Source organism: Rhamphochromis longiceps, linkage group LG5 (assembly GCF_057381845.1).
Source record: "Rhamphochromis longiceps isolate RC_006_pf linkage group LG5, R_longiceps_female_GT1.1, whole genome shotgun sequence".
Classification (NCBI taxonomy): Eukaryota; Metazoa; Chordata; class Actinopteri; order Cichliformes; family Cichlidae; genus Rhamphochromis; species Rhamphochromis longiceps.
The window spans coordinates 14,579,463-14,600,853 of NC_140561.1; the positions used below are offsets into that span (position 1 = coordinate 14,579,463).

The 21,391-nt window shown below is 37.4% G+C and overlaps 3 protein-coding genes across 24 annotated transcripts in view; 2 read left to right on the forward strand and 1 right to left on the reverse strand.

The window, feature by feature from the left end:
* Positions 1-879: 879 nt before the first annotated feature.
* Positions 880-5,334, forward strand: cd8b (cd8 beta). The gene is made up of 7 exons (XM_085407879.1): positions 880-939; positions 1,970-2,326; positions 3,969-4,052; positions 4,213-4,302; positions 4,490-4,523; positions 4,687-4,733; positions 4,814-5,334. The coding sequence occupies exons 1-6, from the start codon at positions 885-887 to the stop codon at positions 4,703-4,705; spliced, it is 639 nt and encodes a 212-aa protein (XP_085264005.1). The 5' UTR covers positions 880-884; the 3' UTR covers positions 4,706-4,733; positions 4,814-5,334.
* A 5,277-nt stretch (positions 5,335-10,611) lies between these two features.
* LOC146669436 (uncharacterized) lies at positions 10,612-11,580 on the forward strand. Its single transcript, XM_085407880.1, has 3 exons — positions 10,612-10,837; positions 10,954-11,274; positions 11,368-11,580. Exons 1-3 carry the CDS (start codon positions 10,789-10,791, stop codon positions 11,517-11,519), a joined length of 522 nt encoding a protein of 173 aa, XP_085264006.1. The 5' UTR covers positions 10,612-10,788; the 3' UTR covers positions 11,520-11,580.
* A 1,556-nt stretch (positions 11,581-13,136) lies between these two features.
* cast (calpastatin) overlaps positions 13,137-21,391 on the reverse strand; it is a 31,205-nt gene continuing 22,950 nt past the window's right edge. For 19 of the 22 annotated variants that reach the window (XM_085406019.1, XM_085406030.1, XM_085406025.1 and 16 more), the window contains 26 exons: positions 21,025-21,108; positions 20,776-20,847; positions 20,560-20,679; positions 20,249-20,371; positions 20,071-20,175; positions 19,836-19,952; positions 19,507-19,617; positions 19,360-19,428; positions 19,094-19,210; positions 18,862-18,966; positions 18,651-18,767; positions 18,415-18,525; positions 18,140-18,253; positions 17,878-17,952; positions 17,648-17,752; positions 17,319-17,435; positions 17,077-17,187; positions 16,883-16,990; positions 16,680-16,784; positions 16,488-16,580; positions 16,013-16,057; positions 15,781-15,918; positions 15,342-15,428; positions 15,042-15,071; positions 14,672-14,772; positions 13,137-14,569 (listed from right to left, as the gene is read on the reverse strand). In XM_085406019.1, the coding sequence (XP_085262145.1) occupies positions 14,680-14,772; positions 15,042-15,071; positions 15,342-15,428; positions 15,781-15,918; positions 16,013-16,057; positions 16,488-16,580; positions 16,680-16,784; positions 16,883-16,990; positions 17,077-17,187; positions 17,319-17,435; positions 17,648-17,752; positions 17,878-17,952; positions 18,140-18,253; positions 18,415-18,525; positions 18,651-18,767; positions 18,862-18,966; positions 19,094-19,210; positions 19,360-19,428; positions 19,507-19,617; positions 19,836-19,952; positions 20,071-20,175; positions 20,249-20,371; positions 20,560-20,679; positions 20,776-20,847; positions 21,025-21,108 (2,472 nt within the window). In that variant the 3' untranslated portion in view covers positions 13,137-14,569; positions 14,672-14,679. The remainder of the gene's footprint in view (positions 14,570-14,671; positions 14,773-15,041; positions 15,072-15,341; positions 15,429-15,780; positions 15,919-16,012; positions 16,058-16,487; positions 16,581-16,679; positions 16,785-16,882; positions 16,991-17,076; positions 17,188-17,318; positions 17,436-17,647; positions 17,753-17,877; positions 17,953-18,139; positions 18,254-18,414; positions 18,526-18,650; positions 18,768-18,861; positions 18,967-19,093; positions 19,211-19,359; positions 19,429-19,506; positions 19,618-19,835; positions 19,953-20,070; positions 20,176-20,248; positions 20,372-20,559; positions 20,680-20,775; positions 20,848-21,024; positions 21,109-21,391) is intronic. The other 3 variants (XM_085406015.1, XM_085406017.1, XM_085406016.1) reach the window with 3 other exon arrangements.

Consider the following 21,391-nt stretch of genomic DNA (forward strand, 5'->3'; position numbering starts at 1 on the left):
CAGATAATATGAGATATATTTACTTAAGAACTGATTATAATATAAAACTATATGTGCACTTTTCAAAGAAGAAAAAGGTAATGCAAAATTACTTGCACAGGCACAAACTTCACTGGTTTTGACTTTAATGTTTGTTTCATGCGAGTCTTTAAGAACTTTATGGCAGGTGGAATACTGAAGTTGCCTTACACACTCCATTGAATATTTAAATGTATTTTGTATTGTTAATCCTCGTATGCAATTATTTCGTTACAGAGTTTAGGTGCCATATGTGTATATTCCCTTTTTGTTCTGTGCATGAAGCTCTGTATGTGTGGCTCTGCTGAACTCTAGGTCATGCACCTGGGCAGAGACCACAGCACTGCAAACTGCTGCTCTGGAAATATGCAACATTTTTTAATTGCTTTTGTTTATGTGGGACATAATGTGAGACAACACCACATTTTCAGCTGTGAAACATTCACTTTACGCCTCTATGAATGTTGGGGATGAATACGTTTTCTTTTTTCTTTTTTTTAAATAACAGACTTAACATAATAGTAACAGCTGTCATCGTTGGGCTCTGTTAGTTGAACAGAATAAAGAATGGCATCAATAGGTTTATTTTGATGCAGCACTTGTGCTGATCCTTATCTGTATTAGGCATTTGGGGTTTTAGAGCGTGTACGTTAAAGTCCCAGTGACTGGTGTAATGCTGTTATACCGTATCTGATAGGCCCTCTGTATCATTTTAGGGTGTTGCATTCAAGCCTCAGGGCCCTGTCAGCATAGTTCCTCCCATCATCTATGACAGATAGATATCAAGACGAGAAAGTATTAGCAACCTCCCTCAGCTAGCACACAAGTTACACACAGATACGGATACACAGCGACGGCCTGACAAAATGTTCTTTCTGTCACTGGCATGGCTATTGTTGACAGGACCACTTTGGACATCTGGTAAGACCATCAGCTTTGTCTTTAATCTCATAAGACACAAGCGTTCTTGCTGTTGCAAAGTCAGGTAGCTTACCGAGGGATGTTGTTGTTTTCAAGTTCAACTGATAATCGTCTGATTTTTATCTTAAAATGTACATTTATTAAATACAGTCATTGCCATAGCATGTGATAAAGAATGAAATGTGGCTTTAAGAGTCAAAGAAGTGAGCTTTGGTTTGTTGGTTTAACACTTAGACATGATATATATGAAAGTATAGATTATTGATACGGCTATGTTATTACGTTAATTATCAGCCTCTGAGTTTTGCTTCTATACTTTAAGGGTAACATTGCAGCATTCCCCTGTAGTTTTTCATCATCATCGTCTTTTTTATATTTGCATCACTCTACTGGGGAGATTGAAATAAATCAGATTTGTGTCGTATTGTGACACATGTAAACTAAATTAGTCTTGAATGTAACACAGCACTTGTATTTCATTTATTTTTGCAAGAACAGCATGAAGCAAGAGCCAGTAAGTCTTAACCTTTCATACAAACACAGTGTTTGACTTGCTGTGTATGTTTATATATTTCATAACACTATTTCATAACACAGGCCTGTGCATTTGACTTGAAAACATAGAAAGTAGAAAATGATTGTAAAATGCGAAAAGATGTTTTACCACATAGGCCTCTTGTAAAATATCACCTAAATGCTAAATCCACCATACAGCAAATCCAAAATGTCACTGTTAAGAGTTTGAAATATATACAGGAGATTTCTTCATATTTTCATATTTTATATTGCCAGTTGGATTTATACTGGCTTTCGCTATGTAGGAAGCGTGACAACTTGCATTTATTATTACACGTATTAGTATTCCTTTTCCTTAATTAACTGCACATCTTTACGGGAGGATTAGCCATAAACCTTTGCAACGAATGGGCGAGGCAGCTTGTTATATAGTAACTCAAAAATAATTTCGGAGGAGTTTTTGAATGTGCTACAAATGTGTTGCTGAAATCTTAAATGTCGCTCTTTTTCCTAGGTCAAGATTTAAAACAGAAGCTGCTGGAAGAAGAAGTCAGCGTTCGTTACCCTAAGATCCCAAGCAGTGAGACCATTGATTGTGATTGTGGCAGCATGGCTTGTGACTTAGTCTTCTGGTTCCACAGTGACATGAGTAGCAAAGTCCACTTTCTAGGCAGATGCAACAATGCTGACCGTACTCTCTATGGAGATAACGTGGACAAAACACGTTTTAAACTCAGTAAGAGGGGCAGTAAGTCTTTTGCGCTCCGTATCATCAATGTGACGAAAGAAGACAGAGGGATTTATTCTTGTGTCTTGAAGGAAAAAAATCTTAATGAAGTATGGAAGCCTGGGACTCTTCTACTGCCAGGAGGTTTGTATTCTAAGTGCTTCCTGTCACAGTTAAATATCAGGCTAAATGTGAAATTTTCAAAATATCCATCTGATTTTGAAGAGGCAGGTCAAGCTGATGGATGATTTAAGGCTTTGGTGTGTAAATCCAACATATTAGGACTCCTACTTTAATACAAAAAATGTCTAATATTCTGCGGACTCACTGGACAGCTTTAAAAGTGTGGCGCACTTACCTTGGTGTATCAGTCGAATTCAACACCATTTTTAAAACGGTGAAGGTGCACTGCAAAAATGTGAACTAAAACAGTATGCAGTGATTTGCTACTCATTTACAAAGAAAGAATATCACTTTCTGACAGACCTTCATTTAGATTTTTTGTTGTTGTTTTTTTAAATATATATGATCGTTTTTCCAGGAGAAGCAGCTATAGAATGTTTAAAGATACCTGGGGGAGCATGCCACAAGTAATCATGTTTTGTTTTTGTTTTTTTTTAATAAAATTGGGTATGAAAAAGCATTCCAATGTCCATAAGGAGTAAAAGATGGAGCTTTCACGACTCTCTGAAAGCGTGTGTGACTACATATGTAGTCAAGGTAGAATTTCTAAGTATCTGAGGAAAATTCAAATTTGTCGATTTTATCATCTAGAGAACTTAATATCAAAAGATTCAGGGAATGCACGGAAATCTTTGTACAGACGTGAAAGGGGTATGGAATGCCCGTGATGTTCATGCACTCTGGAGTTATTGTGTTAAAAATGGATGTTTCATGGAAATCACTGCACGGACTCCAGAAACACTTCTGACAGTGAGTGAACACTGTTTATCGCTTAAAGCTGCACCAGAGAAAGAAAACCTTTTTTAAAGGTGTTTATGGCATCACAATCAAAATGAGTGTATATTTTTCAAATCATAAAAAATTCTGTTTCCACATTTGGTATGACATAAGGTTTAAATCATTTGCAAATCAATGCATATTTGCATTTTGGAAACCAAACTGGTGTCTTTGACACAAGTAAACGTTGAGAAGTTCTTTTGTATCCTGGCTTTCTGCTTCTCTTTGCCTAGCTGATGCTGCCTTACTTATCTTTCTGAACGAGGCTTAAGCAGTAAAACTTTCTCACAGCACGGGCAAACAGAAGATATTGGTACACATTCAATAGGCCAAATGGGTAAATTCTAACTACAAATAAGAAAATAAAATGCTGAAAAACTGTTCGCTGGCTCAACAGATGTACAGATGGAGGGCGATTCTGTTAATAATCATGTCAATTGTTTCTTCTCTTTGCCAATTAGAAACTTGGTAGAGAATTGCTGCAACAACAACTTTTTCTTTTTTTTTTTTAGAAAAAAGTTGCTTTTTACTTTTCTTAATGGTGCTTCTGGGTGGCTTTGGCTCAGGCGATCAGGCAAGTCATCTCCTAATCGGAAGGCTGGTGATTCGATCCCTGGCTTAACCCATCTACATGTTAAGAAGGATACTTGAACCTTGAGTTGTGTTCGTCAGAGTGTAAATTTTGGTTAGAAAAACACTTAAAGAAAAAAGTGCCTCTATGTGACAGAGATATGTTGTATAAAACGCTGAATTACAGCAGAACTAGAGCAGAAAAGCGTTCTACAAGAACCAGTCCATTTACCTTTCTTTGGTCTTTATTTGACAGAGACCCCACCAACACCACCTCCTAAGCCAAAACCCAAACCACCATCCAAACCAACCTGTCGTTGCAATACAGGCGACTCCAAGGGTAAGTTATTATAGAATAAAAAGAATAAAAAGGACTTTAAATTGTTTGCAGCAGTGCATAATTGAACATTTTCTTGCAAAATGAAAATTGATTAATGATTGATTATATCATGACTCCATTGGGGGGAAGAAACATGTACTCCATTATTCCTTTGTTCCAGGAGGCTGTGGCTCTATGATTCTTTGGCCTCTTGTCGGACTTCTTGGAGGCTTGGCTCTGGCTGTTCTCTGCACGCTGCGTTACTTCAGCCGTGAGTAGCGTTTAATACATTAAATACCGTGAAGTCAACAAAACAGCCGGACAAAGGTTCCAGAAAGACACGACCAGAAATGGATTAAATTGTGCTAATAAAGGTTGAGAAAATCAAATTTTGTGATATAGTAATGTTTTATTTCTAAAATGTTTCCTTTTTTCTTCAACAACATTCTCACTTACAGGACTGCCAAGAAAGTGTCACCACCACTTTGCAAAGTAAATACAACATTAGTAAAAACAACTGTTTTTGTCTTTCATTTTATTTTTCATCCATATGCACAAGAAAAATCAAAATTCTTTACAGTATTTTTAAACTCTGATTCTGCCACCATATGCACGGATGATGCTTTAATCTCCGTCTTCTGTTTTCTCTATTAAGGAAAAGGCAGACGTTCTAAAAAAACCTGCGTCTCATGTATTTTTAAGGTAAGTATTACATATGTTAAATGTTGTCTATGGTTATTGAAACTAATGAAAATTAACAAATATTGCTTCTTTGATTGCAGTGACTGAAGTGCTTTGTTTGAGTGTTCTCTCCGGCCACGAAAGGCATGATTCACCCCTAATATCAGGTCTTCTAACAACATCTCGAGTTTATTTACGCTTCAATGAACTCTCAGCAAGAAGAAAAATTTGCTTTTTCAACAGCAGCAGCAGCCATGTAACATAACGCATGTAATAATGCATAATGTAACATAAAGTTTAAAGACCCATGTTGTGTTTTGTATCTATAATCTTTCTTTCTGCCTCTAATCAGTGAGCTGCATTTAGCGTAATTTATCAATGTGGTTTTCAATTCATCAGGTATTAATGTGCTGTGAACTGTAATCATTTATTTTGATGCAAACATCACAAAGTACACAAATAGACATACAGTAATTGTGCAGTTTTCTGCGTTCTTTGCTTTCTTCTGTACTTCTTTGTGTTTTTCACGTTATTGCAGCAGTTTAGACACAGAACAAAAAGCACTGTCATGTCGGTATTTCTGTGAGCATGCTTGTGTTTAAACAATAAAACTGTATCATTTCAGTCATTTATGGTGGTTATGAGTGATCTAATTATCCAAAATTCAGCATTGCCTAGAAAGCAATGATACTCAGGAGGTATTTTGCAATAGCAGAAATGCTTCCTGTCCTGAAGCTACAGGTCAAGCACTGTGCATGTTTTCCAGTGATAGGAACAGATAAGACGTTCTGGCTTTGTTGCGTTGTTCGTCTTAGATGTCTGTGCCTGTCTGTGGAGAGGGCATAGAGGTTTGAAAGTGGGCGTTGTACTTCCATTGTCAATATTGTGCTTAGCGGAAGTTGAGTAGGTGAGTGACAGGGTTTGGTGTCTTCTTTTACTTTTGATGTGTAAACTTGCATCATATTCAGTTTCTCTTGAACTGCCATGTATGTGGCAACAAGCTTTGCTGTATAATGTTAAATTACAGGCTACAAAGTCATTTCATAGTAAGTGTAAGTCTCTTGCTTCCTTATTCACCCTTGTGTGCATGCATACAGATACACACACACACATACGCAAACCAACCCAGTTACACCTGGGTGATTGAGAAGTGCAAAGACACAACTAAGTTCGCGGTTGATTGGGTCGCAGGGAATGTACGCAGCTCTTTCCTGTGTGCTGGAGCACGAGGATATACCGAACTATGTTCACTGAGATGCTATCGCTTCGCTCAGCTTTGAGCTATTCGTCTAGTCCCTGAAACAAAAAGACCACAAAAAGTACCACAGACTGAACCACAAGCACTGACGGAGAAAGAGGAGCAGTAAGCGAAAGACAAAGTAAAAAGTTTCTAAATTAATGCAGTAAAATAAATAAATAAATGCATGAAAACCTTCTTAAGAGTTTTTGGAAGACATTTCATTGACCAAATGGATTTACACTGGCTGAGGATGTTACACATTTAATAAATGGAAATACAAGAACTATTATACAAGAAAATTAAGGAATGCGTTTGAATTCTTGTAAACTGAGGTAACACTGGTTGAGAAGACTTTTAAAAACACATCCTGTATCAGCACTATGCAAAAGTATTACTGCTTCACAGTCAAAGCCAAGTAGACCAAGGTCACAGTACACTGCCACCTTAAGAAAAGCAAAAATGTAAGTATGAGATAATCTTAAGACACAGCAACACAAATCATAAAGGTGCGCCAACTCATTGGGTAGAAAACTTAATATTGTAATCTTTGTAGAGTTTGTTGTTTGTATTTGCTTTTAATTTTAACATGTATTAAAAACTTATAGAACCCTTACACGTTATTATCATATGTAAGTAAATTCATTAAGTTATGTGATGTATGCTAAAAAGAATGGATTTCTTCAGCTTTCTGTTTCTAGATAGATTTATTTTAAACATTGAGACACAGTTGAAACTAAATGCTCACAGATATGATGAACTGTAAACATTATTTTTCTGTTATTTTTCACTTTTCTGATGTCTCCTTCATTTGTTTCCTGTAATAGTAGAGTCAAATCAGACATACATTTTTTACATTTACTTTTTAAAAAAACAAAACAAACTTGTTTGCAAATGATAATGTTTGTATAATGTTTGACCTGCAAAATAACAATGTCTTTGTGAAGTCTTGTAAACGTCCATTCATCCATCCATCTTCTTCCGGTTATCTGAAAATACACACGATTAATTTTTTGGATTAAATTTTTTTTTTTTTGGGGGGGGGGGGGGGGGGGGGGGGGGGGCAGCATAAATCATGGAAAACAAGTGCTTACATCCCAAAAAAGGGAATTTAATCCAGTACTTTTCTTCTTAAATATTGTAACAGCCATAAACTATAACAGCATGCAATTTTTAATCTAATGATGTGGCAGTGCTATACACTCAACTGTTTGTGGTGAAATCCATAACTATTATCTCATGTTACGTCTTGCTACAGATACAAAATACATAAAAGCCACATATTTATATATTATTTAATTAAATATAGGTAATATGCACATTGTGACACAATTAGGATAAACTAAAATTGAAACTGCAGTTTTCTAATACAGACCATCTTGAGATATCAATATTAAGTACAGTTTCATGCATGTAATAAGAGTCAATACACAGAAAAATTGAGCTTTATCCTTTCATGTGTACAGAAAGTGTTGTGCACTATTTTCAAAACTCTATTGAAAAGTGCAACAAACAAAATTATTCCAAGCTCTTTAGTAAGAAGACACGTACACGTATTATTTCCAATTTGTCACATTTGTATAAACTATTTCAGCTTCCTTCCCAAAAAATCCCAAACAGTATATGTAAATACATCACGTCTTCAGATAGAGAAACATTTTATATGTAAAATGGCCTGAGTGTAAATTTAGCCCATTCAGGACAAATTTGTGCTGCTTGTAAAAAGCACACAGCGTAGACCTTTTTGAGATATCAGTATCAAGGAGATGTAACTTCTTACTTTGCAATATTTAGACAGTTTACTTAGCAAAAGCCAACAAAGTAAAGCAAAATGAAAGTCGTAACAGGAAGCATTATCCACAAATTATGAAAAAAATTCTGACCAAATCACTTTAACTTTGAAGTCTTTTAGAGCGCTCCATTTCTACTTACTCCAATCCTCTTGATACTCTTGGTTTCCACTTTACTCCTTTTTCTATAATGCTTGAAACCAGACCAGCCAGTTGAGCAGCAGAGCAATGATAACTGAGCCAAAGTGAACAAAAAAATACTATTCAAATGTGTTTACTGGTAATGGTGGCATTTTCAGAACACAAGGATATTCAGCATTATTGTGCTGAGTACCTTTTTTTTTTCACTGGCTTCCCCTGGTCACCCACCACATAATCACACACACACACGCTCAGGTTTCAGGTTGGAGATCCCCTGTGTGACTAAGATAGGGAAGCCCATGCAGGTGTGTTTGTGAGTGACTCAACCCTGAAACAGAGAGATGGAAAGGTGAAGTGGGCTAATTGTGTGCTTTTTGACTGGGTCTTCCCTTTGATACAATGCATCAACAGAATCCCCTATTTGCTGAAAACAATGCAAGACTGAAACTTGATTTAATTTGTAATAAATATAAAAGTGACTTATTGAAAGCAAAAATAGGGTCAATGACAATCTGAATTTCGAGGAATTATTGTAACAGTTGAAAGAAAGACAAAAAAGACAGACAGAAAGAAAGAAAGAAAGAAAGAAAGAAAGAAAGAAAGAAAGAAAGAAAGAAAGACAGACGCTAAATGAGATTAACAAACCAAACAAAACTGTGTCCTCTTATTACTCTCACTCCCCCCTCTTTTTCATTCTTTCTGTCTCCTCCCACCCATGGAACAGATCACCCACAAAAGCGCAAAATGTCAGCACTCAGTGCCCATTACCAAATTGCTGCATTTATTTTCCAGCACTGAACCGGAAAAAGGGCTTCGAGTTGCGCCATAGCAGCTGTTGCTCTACTCAGTTTATCTGAAGGGGGTTTCACTTCCGTACAGCTCTTAGACAACATTTCACTTGAAATGATACAAGCTGTAACGCTTTATGGTTGCTACGTTCTTCTTTCCTTTTGCTAGAGTTGTTAGCTCAATATAGCTTTATAAACTGTGAATAAAACTGATAAGATTTAAACTGAAGCAGGTAGGAACACTCTTTGAAATGAATATTCTAGAAATTTAATGAATTCAAATTCCTGTCTTTTCCCATAATGAAAATTGTAGTATCTTTTGTTAGCTCACAAGCGGTTTCCTTTAAATTTTCAGTCCCCCAAGTTCCCCAAGACCGAAAAAAAAGACCTGATAGCCATTATCTTTAAGAATGACTTCATGCTGTTGCTCATGCACAGCATAACAAAACAATAAAAACATTTTTTTTTTAAATGTTACTTTGTTCATTTTTCACAAGATTAAAATCATGCGCTGTACCCTCCATCCAATAGAAGAAGTACTTGTATGAATATGTGTGAATGGATGAAAGAGGCAAGTTAAATAAAGCGCTCTGAGTGCTCAAGAAGAGTAGAAAAGCACTACGAACCAGTCCATTTACCATTCAGACCAATGTCACTGAACATATTTTCCATTACTTGTTTCAGCAGGTGTACACCTGTAATAAAATGAATTATTCAGGTTTGACTAATACTTCAAATTATTTTACATAAGTTTGTGTCTTTGCTCAGAAGTATGTCTTGATGGATGCTTAATCATTCAGATAAATAAATCCCAAAAAGTTGATTCTGTTCATCTGGACTGGGCTGTGAGTTGATCAGATCCTGACCTCACAGCCCATTGTTCATTCAGGGGACTAGTTTCAGTAATTGTGCAAAGGTACTGTTGACAAAACGTTTCTCCCACTTAAAACGCTACGTCCAGATGAACAGAATCAGCTTTTTGGGACGCTCAGAAGTATGTTTTGTGATTTTGTTCAAGGATTCAGTGCACTGACAGCAACATGGCGCTAAGTCATTTTGCTGCCATCTAATGGTGTAAATATCGGTCTTGTGGAAGCGTTGTAACACTGCGCAATCGCATGCCTAACATTGGATTTTAGGGGTGTTTGCCTACACAGTACTTTAAAATAATTTGGAACAATGAAAATATTGGAAATTGTCATAAATTAGTCGAGTATAAAGGTAAAAATCTTAAATCTTAAATATAACACAGTGATTATAAATTGAAGAGGACAACAATCTTTATCCAGAACTTGAGAAGATGGGAAATCACTAAAGTGAATATTAGTTTATATAATAACAGTATATTTTATTTTTTTTTAAAATTAATTTATTGACGTTATATTTGTGTTATATCTTGTGCTTGTTACAGTTTCAAGGCTTTTTGCCCGTATTTCAGAACATGGTGATGTTAAAAACTGGGGTGTAAGATGTAAGATAATGTGAAGTCTTAGAAAAGGCCTCTGAGAGACCCTGATGCTTTCTGTTTTACTCTTAACTAAACTGTTATATTTCTCTAAACTAGTTTAATCTGAGAGATTAAAATATAGCAATGTTTGCAATCTTTGAATGTTTAAATTTCAGCAATCATTCACCAAAGGCAGGTCAAATTCAAATTACATAGCAATGACAAAGTGACTGTTAGGAGTTCATGATGAAACTTCAACAAAGAAAAGTTTGGTATAATGCACCATTTAATTTGTGCAGAATTGGTGTAGAGTTGCGTGAACTATGTTTGTTGTGCATCGTTTTCACTTCCTATCTCATCCATTTTCAGCCTACATACTGCGCCCTGCTGCATTTGTGTGCCAATAGTTTGTGGATGAAGTAGTGGTGTTCAATGCTTCAAACCAGAGGTAGAGGAGTGAAGTGCAGATTGGGTGGGTTACAAACATTGTGCAGACCACGATCGTGTTGCAGGAGGTCTCTGCAAGACTCTGCTGCAATGGTCCCATTTGACAGAGCAGAAAAGAAGGTTACAGCTGGGGCGGGGTTTCATATCACGCTGAATTATCTCCCAGCAGATTTCAATAAACACGAAAAGGACGTGTTTAGCTCCTATTCTCGTCTGCAAGATTAAAATGGACCAAAAATGGCTTCTGATTCTGGTGATTGTGGTGTCATGTCAGAGTAAGTTGAACTTAATTATTAAGTATTATCTGATTTGTTTGTTTTTTTGTTTATTGTGTATTGTTCGCAGACACAGAATGTTTTTTTTTCTTCTCTCATTTTATAAAATCTTTTAGAATTCACTTCAGGGACTTTCAAAGAGGAAAGAGCAAAGGAAGGGGATAAGATTGATATCAGCTGTACAGCTAAAGACACAACAGGGGCCAGCATGATTGTCTGGTTTCGAGTTCTAAGCAATCACATGGAATTCATTGGGTCTTTCAGCAAAACTGGCATAGGAAAGGCCTTAGCAAAAAACTTTAATGAGCTCTACACTTACGCAAATAATCGTCTATCACTGAAGTCCTTCAAAAAAAATGACGCTGGCCTATATGGCTGTGCGTCACTTATCCAAGGTAATACACTGGTGTTTGGAGACACAACACAAATATCTGCAGGTAAGTTATGTTTCTTTGTTTGGTTTAATTTATTGTTTTGTTTATTGTTTTAGTAGGTTTACACATAACTTTAACTTCTTCTTTCTTTTTTAGATAAAACTGAAGATAAAACTGAAGCACCACCAACATGCACCACCAAACTGAGTGTGCCCAAAATTGTAACCTGTGATTGTGAAGGCAAGACAGCAGAAGGCAAGTGTTCAAAATCAGTGATGTGTTATAACATTTATCATATTCATGTTTAAAATTCTGTGAGTAGAAAAAGTTGGTAAACAAGGATGGTTCATTTTCAGAAGGGGAGTCCAGTTCTGCTTTTAATTGTAGTCCAATAATGCTGGGAGCTCTTTCTGGTGGCTGTGGCCTTTTTCTTCTGCTCCTCATCGTCACCATATTGTACTGCAATCGTAAGTGCATCTTCAATATGAAATCTACATGATCTTCATGTGCATAAAATTTGGAACTGAATAATATATAAAATTCTGTCATTTTCTGCACTTGGAAAGCTGAAAACTATTGTAAAATCTATATTTTCACCTCAAGTTTAAATCATTTCAATTGCATGTAGGGATAAGGACACGGAGATGCCCACACCATCACAAAAGAAGGTAAGTTATTCCTTTATTTTTTTTTTTTACATTTAACATTATTGTTCCATTTTAGTCTAGGAATACAGTCCATGAATAAATGAGGAATACTTAGTTATTAGTCCAACATCAGGAACCATACCCAGACAGCAAAATGACATTTTAGACTTTATTTTGTTAATATTGTTCAGCAATTTTCTTTCTTCTTATTTTCATTAATATTTTATTTTTGAAAAAAAAAAACGTATTATATAATATTAATATTTGAATAACAAAATTAAATACCTATACCCATAGTATATTATGATTGTTGTTGAATGTGTTTTTTCTCCCTATTTCCAATTACACTTGCAGTCTATTTGAAGAAAACAGTCCCTTTTTACATTAAAAAAGACAAAGGTTACTAATTATTATTTGTATTAATCATCTAAATTTACATCTGTTTTTGTCTTTTAAAATTTAGACCTCGAACGGCACCTCCTGCAAAAGAAGTGATGCCCGGCCGATATGTTTAATCTAAATGGTGAAATTTCAGACACTTCTTTTTTTCTTTAACGCTATTGCTGCATCTTCTCATCCTATTTGCTAAAGTCAGCCTAAAACATTTTCTTTGTTTGTGAAAATATGAGATGGTTTTAAAGTGGTTGTGTATTCAGCGCATAAATGGAAAGCCTTTTATTGCCAACATTGAGTTATAATTTTCATGTGGCTTGATGGCTAACAACACTGTTTTGTCACAGGTAGATTGAACCCTTTTAATGATAATTGTGTGGTTTAAAGAGTTTATTTTGCAAATCCACATCAATTCTTATGGTTACGGGTACAGCTGAAGATGATCCTGAGAAGAATTCATTTTGTTTCTGAACTGTGAGCAATAATTGTATATAATTCTTTTGAATTTAAATATTTTTTATTTAATTTTTTGGGAAGTTTTAAAAGCAATAACAGTGTGCTTTTGTTTTGCATTCTGCACACACTATTTGAATTGCTGCACTCGCATTTAGTCATCAAAACAATTTAAAGCAGATTTTTTTTTATGGCTTGTTTAAAATTACACTTACTCGAAAAGCATTTGATTTTATTCATTCACATGTTTTTAAGACTGTAGAGTAATACTGAAAAGAACAAATATGGCACGTTCTTTTGTTTTTGCTTTTAACCGTTGCACATCCTCAAAAAAAAAAAAAAAAAAAAAAAAAAAAAAACCTTCTCGTTTCTATTTTCAACATAAAACGCTGTACAAAATAAAATAAAAAAATAAAACCACTCGGACAAGCATTCCTTCTTCAATGAACTGTATTTGACTTTATTAGATTTTATTTTTCCACACATCAAACCCACTCATTTGGATTCCCATCAGTCATTCAGGGTCTTGGCACCAAAGTAGATTTGAGCAAAAGACATTTGTTTTTTAAGCCCCCCCCCTTGAGTCTAAAGGAAGTGGAGTGCTACAACTGTAAGCAGAGCGCAAAACCACAAGTCAAGAGCGGATAAAAAAATTCTTTCATAGGAGATTACACTCCCACGCACTTTAATACATACACATTTCCCCTTGCACCTTTACAAACACATTGTTTGTTCACCTTTCCTACAATATTTAGTTATTTTCTCCAGCATATTAAGTCAGTTAATGTTATCTTTTGTTTCTCTTTTAAGGTACAATAATAATAAAATGATACTGCATGATTTATTTATGTATTTATTTTTTTCAATTTAGTTAGCATTTCCCCTTATACATCTCATATCTTGGCTTAACTCTACAAAAAAAAGGGTGGAATTATAGTGACTAACTTTACAATTGAAAGCAGTAGCCCTTTGCAAATTACAGTGTTGTGTTACGTAGAGCAAAACTCTTTTACAGCTCACAAACAACGGCAGTTTACAAAGCTTGTAAACATCCTGCTTCAATAAGTGCACTTTTGAACGTCTTTTTTTTCCTTTCTGCAAACCCAAAAACACAGAAAAAGACCTACTTGACAGATATTGCTCTGTTTAAAGAGAGACATTTGCAAAAAGCTCTCCAATACAGAATTAATTAGAACACCTCCTGGGAAATCCACATATTCAATAATGTAAACTATGTATTGTTTAAAATATAAGCGAACTAAGCTGTACACTAGTGTCTTATGTAATGGTGTCCAATCATGATAGAAAAACTTTTTGTGTGTGTGTACATCTGGATTGCACAAAACTTCCCGGTGCTATACACCTACTCCATACTGCACTCACACAAGTTGACAGTCTCCACTGCTCCAACTAATGTCACAACACCAGCAGGTTTAGGTCACCGGTGTTGTAATAGAAGTGTTTTGCTGTAGGAAAAAGAAAAAGACGAAACAAAAAAACCCCACCTGTCAACTGTGATGTACATGCGTGATTCTTGGCACCCAAAAACGTTTTCCCACAGTTTCACGTCTTTCATTTCCATCCAGTTTTTAAAAGTCTCTTTTATATTCTCTAAAAAAACCCAAAAAGCCCAAAACAAAACTTCTTATCTTTGAACTGTAAAGCAGATAGGTGTTTAAGTGTGCGTGCATGTCCGTTTGTGCTTCTATGTGTGTGCATTGCGTAAATGTTATGGGTATGTGTAGGTTTTTTTCTTGACTCCAATATACATTCTTAACAATTTACAAAAATAGAATCGTTATCCAGAGAGCAGCTCCCTCACCGATGCATCCACGTGGCCTGGAGGACAGATTTAAAGCGACAACCTGTAACAAGTGATATTCAGCAGTCAGTTTAAAGACTTGATATCTATCCTTCTAATATTCAGGGTTTTTTTTTTTAAATCACTTAAATATGACAGATCTTACCATGTGACCTAGCTCTTCTTCTTTGTAGAAGTTGGCACAACGTCTGAGCTTCTCTGAGCTGATAGCTGGCCAGGGGCAGATGGTTCCTCTGCTTGTTGTTTCTGATGTTTTTAACAAATAAGTATTAAAAATGATAAAGAATTCATGCCTTTGCAGTATTACAGGCTGAAATCAACATCAGGCAAAGCAGCGTGAGGAGCGTGAGCAGCTTGTCACATGCCACTATGTGGAGGCCCCTGCAGAAATTAGAATTCAATAACTGCTTCTGCTGTGAGACTTTGGCTCAGTTATAAGTGCACAGATCCAGTGTGTCAGATACGTTGCTTATTCAGCCTAAATTAGGTCTTCATGCAGCAGACGATTTGCTTACTTTAGATTTTGACTTTGACTTGCTCTTTCCCTGTAACAAAGTCGACACCTTGATTAGGCTCTACAACTCACACTGCTCCATGACGTAGTGAGCACAGACACAGTAACAGCTAGAAAGGAAACCTATAGGGGGCGCCATGTACCAATGAGAAATAAATGTTCTGCAATCATTCTTCTGAAGTGCAGTTTAGTCAGAAGCGTTTTTCTTAGAAGCTTCCAAGAAAAAGATGTACATTTGGTCCTGTTTCTTATAGTAAAGTGTAATATTTAAACACTTCTAAATAGTCATATAGATTTTTACCTTTGGTTTGTCTGTTTTAGATTTGCCTTTTACTGGATCTGGAAGCAGGGTATCAGACAGGGACTCCAGAACAGGACCAGCCATCAGCTAGAAAAGCAAGAATAAATAAAAAACAGTTAATAAACTCAAGAAGATCATAAGAAAGCATTTTCTAGAAGTGGTTTCAGGTACAAAGATGGTATAAAACAACTAAGTAAGGACCATTTTTAACACTGTAAGTAATCATCAGTGATAGTCGCAATCACAGCCTATTAGGTGGCTCTCCCTGGTATGAGCTCATTGTTCCTTTTTCAGGATGAGCAAAGATTAGGATTATGGTCGTCACCAACTATGAGTCAAACCTCACAACGCTCAGTTAAGGTGAGACAGGCACATGTCTCACACCTTGATGGAATTTAGCTAGAAGGAGTAGAAATGGTAGGTTTTATTTCTCCACTACCTTCAGAGGAGCTGAGTCCAGCGCAGGAGGTTCCAACTTTGTTGTGGCAGCACACGAGGTGACCGGTGCATCAGGCTTGGGTGCATCAGAGAAGTCACTGGACAGCATTTCTAAGGCTGTTGTGTCATCCATACTCTTCTACAGAGTGTTAAAAAGGGAATGCTTTATTGTCATCTTTCACATATATCATTAATGTTTATTTTATTTTAGAAATATTGTGTGAGGAACTGACCTCTTTGGGGATGTTGGCAGCTTTTTTCTTTGCTTCTTCCATTTTCTTTAAAATTAAATTCATGAAGTTTAGACTCTCAAAGCAACAAATGCTATACTACACTTTATAAATGTCCCTGTCACATGTTGCAGTCTTCAGTAGTGTATGGATGGACTAGTGGACTAATAACAAGATTATATAATGTAAAAGACTTCTGTTTTCACAATATTACACACCGACTGAAAAATACAGTTAAATGAATGAATAGTGTCCCTGATCATGTTTTGTATTGTTATTACTTCACAATATTTAATGTAATTCTCATTACCCAACCCAGCTTGCAGCAGACTATCAAGAGGAAGAACACTCTATATGTTCACATCTTTAAAGTAGGAAAGTTGTACTGAGTAAATGCATGGATTGGTAGAGAAATTGATGGACTGCTAAGTAAATGTACTTCACTTTTAGGATCTCATTTCAAAGGCTGTCAGGTTACCTTACGGTCTTCCTCAGTGGGTCGATACTCTGGTGGTAGTGTGTCATCTCTCTCTCCCATTTTAATAAGCTTCTCCTCAGCAATCGTTTTCTCCTGCAACAACAAGGCAAATCAAAACAGCTGAAGTGGCATGCAGATTTTTTATTATTATTTTAAATTATTTCTATTATTTTTTTAAACCATGCTGGCTACCTTGACGGGATCTTTAACGGGACCTGGGGCGGGCTGAGGAACAGGTTTGATATCCCCCAAGGTGTCTGACAGAGCATCAAGGGCATTGTCTGCTCCAGCTTCCAGCTGAATGTGCAAAAACCCCAGAAAAAAATATGATTTTGATGTAGCTGCAGATAGTTGTATAAAGAGTATAAGTAGATGAGAAACACTTGAGCCTTTACCTGTGGCTTTGTTTGTGTAGGAATACGAGGTTCTGACTTCACTGCCAGTGCAGCGCTGGAGGCAACCAAGTCTCCGGCCAAGGACTTAAGAGCAGCGTCTGCAGAGGCCTGAGGGGGAGACAGAATACAATCCTATGCTTAAAATCGATAATACTCAACTTGAAATTAATACTATTGCTTTTCGTGATTGGTACCTGTGTAGGAGGAGCTGACGAGCAGACGACAGGAGCCTGGACAGCAGGAGCGGCCGAAGAGCTGAAGTCTCCAGACAAAATATCCACAGCATCATCAGTATTTATCTTGGGCTACAGGAGAAGATAAAGAGAGAAAATAAGCCGTTATTTCAATTACTAAATGTACATATTCTTTATGGCTTTTTATCCATTAATAAATATCTAACTTTTGTTGCTTAGAAATAGATTTGCCCTGGGCTCACCTCAGGTTTGGGGGCAGGCAGTTTTTTGAGATCTTCCTCTTTAAATCTGTAATCTGGAGGAAGTGTATCCTCCCTCTCTCCTACACGCACACCCTTCTCCTTTTTGACTTTGCCCTCCTGAAAAAGGGGAAAAGGGTGAATGACTGGCTGGTCCAGACACTCTGTTTCTCCTAAATACAGATTTTTTTTAAAGGGTTCTAAACAGGACAAGTGTTTAAAAAAAACCCAAATATGTGCACGGATAATTCAGTTGTACTGGTATACCATTACTGGAATAAAATGTGTCACTCATAACAAAACAACACTATATGTTTTTGGGCACCACATACCGAGACAATATCCTCAGGTCTGAGTTTTGGAGACTCTGGCTTTGGTGCTTCTGTTGGCAGTGTTTCGCTGAGAGCACTGAGAGCATCCAGAGAGATGGAGTCACCCTGAGGGGTGAGAGAAGAGGAACTTCATAGGCCAGTTTTAGACAAGGCATGTTATACAGCTCTGAATGATAAATGAAGAACTAAAGCCAAAAGAAATCAGAAGACTTTTGATTCCTCACAGTTACCTTCTCAATTTTGGGCTTTGTCTGTTGTGCGCTTACATCGACTTTTTTAGGTTGTTCCACGGGACAGACTGTTTTCTGCAGAAACGCAGAGATGGAAAAAAGGAGTGAAAACAAAGACATGAATGTAAAAGGGCACAATGACAGCCATGGTGGCAAAAATAAAAACAAAATAATATTTATTTATTTGCTTGGCAGGGAAATCCTCTATGGAAGGAAAAAAAATAGTTTATGCAAAAACCCGCATTCACACCAACAAGTTTACCTCTGGTGGCTTCTTTGATGGAGGAGGGACTGGTGCATGAACTCCAGAAGCCTTAGATGAAGCCACAAACTCTCCAGAGAGTACATCAAGAGCTGACAAATCCTCTACTTTTGCCTGAAAAGCAGAGATGAGAGTTTGAAACAAAGCACTGAAACGATGCAGTTTTATATTTTGTGGAATTTTGTAGGGACTCCAAAAAAAAGATGGAGGCTTTTCATTTTTAGAGATACGTGCGCTGTTTATGTGCAGGAACAAATAACTGATTCACAGTGTACCTGTGTAGGAGGAGCTGAGGAGCAGACGACAGGAGCCTGGACAGCAGGAGCTGATGAAGAACTGAAGTCTCCAGACAAAATGTCCAGAGCATCAGCAGCGTCCATCTTGGGCTGCGGGAGGAGACAAAGTAAAGCTTAAATCAAGTTACTAAATGTTCAACAGTTGTAGATCTACGAGTTTCATAAGCTTAATGTGCTGAAGTTTAACCCATAAAGTAAATTTCCTTCAGTCTCACCTCGGGTTTTGGAGGTGGCAGTTTTTTGGGGTCTTTATCTTTAAACCTGTAAGCTGGTGGAAGAGTGTCGTCTCGCTCTCCAACACGTACACCCTTCTCCGCCTTCACTTTGCCCTCCTGTACATAGAGAAAGAGAACAAAATCACCTGGTGGAAAAAAAAAAGTTATCAAAAGCTGTGAATTTAATGCTAGGGTGTAGCTTCACTCTTACAGAGACGATATCTTTAGGTTTGAGTTTGGGGGATTCAGGTTTTGGTGCATCTACTGGTAATGTGTCGCACAGAGCACTGAGAGCATCCAGAGACATGGAGCCACCCTGAAGACAGAACAGGATTTATCAAACTATTAAAAATAAAATGTCTGTCTAAAGAATATGAAGTGAAACAAGAACAGGAAGAAGGGCAAAAAAGAAGAAAAATGACTTCAAACATCTTATGTCAAACCTTGTCGGTCTCTGGTTTGGCGTCCTTCCCAGCAGCAGGTTTGTGTTCTTGTGCTTTCTTCTCAGCAGAAGGAGCACCGGGCCCAGCCGCAGGAGGAGCTGCAGCTGATTCCACTTTCTACACCACACAACACAGATGGCAGTAAAGAAAAAGCCCAACTCAAAATAAATCTTGCTATTTCACTCAGTATATAACTTATGCCATGATGTACACTGTTATTTTACAGATCTCTTTAAAAAAAATGATTGGAAGAAGTTCTGCTGTACCTTAGCAGTAGTTGCTGAGAGTCCAGCCTCCACCTTGGCTTTCTTATCAGTGGGAGGAGCGGGAGATTTCTGCAGCAATCACAAAGCACCATTAAAACTGGATATTAGATTTTATACAGTGGTGTCACTGATCGAGACAGAGCTTACCTGCAGAGGAGCAGCTGAGGAGCAGAGAGGAGCCTGGACAGCAGGAGCTGTTGAAGCAGTACTGAAGTCCCCAGACAAAATGTCCAGAGCATCATCAGCGTCCATCTTGGGCTGCAAGGGTCGGGTCGGGCAGATATGACGTAAAGAAAGAGAAGATATTTGACATTCTTCAAGATTCCTGATATTACCCTCACAAAATGTGATGTTATGTGCATACAAAGAAAACAAACCTATAAAATCTGTAACTTTTTAAATATCAGTATCAACACTGGCCTCAAAAATCTATCATCAATGGAGCTCATCGTTAAATGAATTCACTCTGGGCTCACCTCGGGTTTTGGAGGAGGCAGTTTTTTGAGGTCTTCCTCTTTGAACCTGTAATCTGGAGGAAGCGTGTCCTCCCTCTCTCCTACACGTACACCCTTCTCGTTCTTCACTTTTCCCTCCTGTAGAAAGTAAGGGGGACAAAGTGAGACATCGTCTAGCAATGAATCTTATGTGTAACTGAACTAAAGTGACTGCAGAGTTGCTGCTTAAGACAGTGCAGCTGTTTGTGCCTCTTACCGATACAATGTCCTGAGGTCTGAGTTTGGGGGGTTCAGGTTTTGGTGCATCTTTTGGTAGTGTGTCACACAGAGCACCGAGAGCATCCAGAGACATGGAGTCACCCTGAAGAGAGAACATGGCATTTATGACAAGCTAATGACACCTGTGTTGTTTAACCTCATCTCCTGCATCTCACCTCACTGGTCTTGGGCTTGGTGCCTGCTTTGGTATCCAATCCAGCCTTGACAGAGACATCGGGAGTGGTTTTATCCATCTTGGCTTTCTTATCAGCAGGAGCAACCGCAGGAGATACCGCTTTCTACAAGAGCAAACAGACAAATGTTTTAGTTTTCACTGATCCATGCAGAATAACAATGCAACTTTAATCAGGTTTATTTTCAGTGTAGTAAAATTTTGGCTTTAACTTTAACAGCCATAAGAAATTTACTTATTAAAACATTTTAAGACAGAGCTAAGATCTGTAAGTAACCATTACAGTAAAAGTACCGTGCTGGAAGAAGAGAGTCCAGCCTCCAGTGAGAAGTCATCTGAGACTTTCTCCATCTTAGCTTTTTTATCAGCTGGAGGAGCCGCCATAGGAGGAACTGCTGCAGGAGTTTCAGCTTTCTGCAACAAAAGGGACAGCAAGGACGAAAAGGCATCAGCCTCTGCAGCCAGACTCTGCTGTAATGACACATCAGGGACTTAAAAATGTAAATTTACCTTCACAGGAGGAGGTGCAAAGTTCGCAGGGCCAGCAGAAGAGGCACTTATAGTCTCAACATGTGCCTTTTGCTATTTATTTTATGGATGAAGATGAAAAAAAAAACACAATGAGACTTTTTAGACCTTTAAGACAAAAATGATATTATTGGAGCCAATGCAGTCTACAGCACAGGTGCCATACTAGGAGTGTGCAGCACATACATCAAATGGAAGTAGCAGCTAAGTGCTTCATGCTTAAAGACTGACCTCTTGTTTCTTGGGTCCAGGCTGACCAGTTGATTTAAAATCAGCTGAAAGGGAATCAAGGGCCGCGTCTGTGCTCAGTGGTTTCTGAAATGAAAAATACTGTGCGTTACACCAACCTAAAATAACTCAGTCAGAAAGAATTGCTCCAAAGTTCCACTAGAGGGCATGAGTGACCAAATCAAAAGGCAAAATAATGCAAACCAGACTTGTACCAACAGTGAAGGAAAAGTACAGACACACCCTTTACATTCCACAGACGCCAAAAACTCAAATACTCTCTCTAAAGAGATGCAGGTGACACAAATCGTGTTGACTCCACAAAAATATGACCAACACAAAATTGAAACCATTAAACTCACACAGGAAG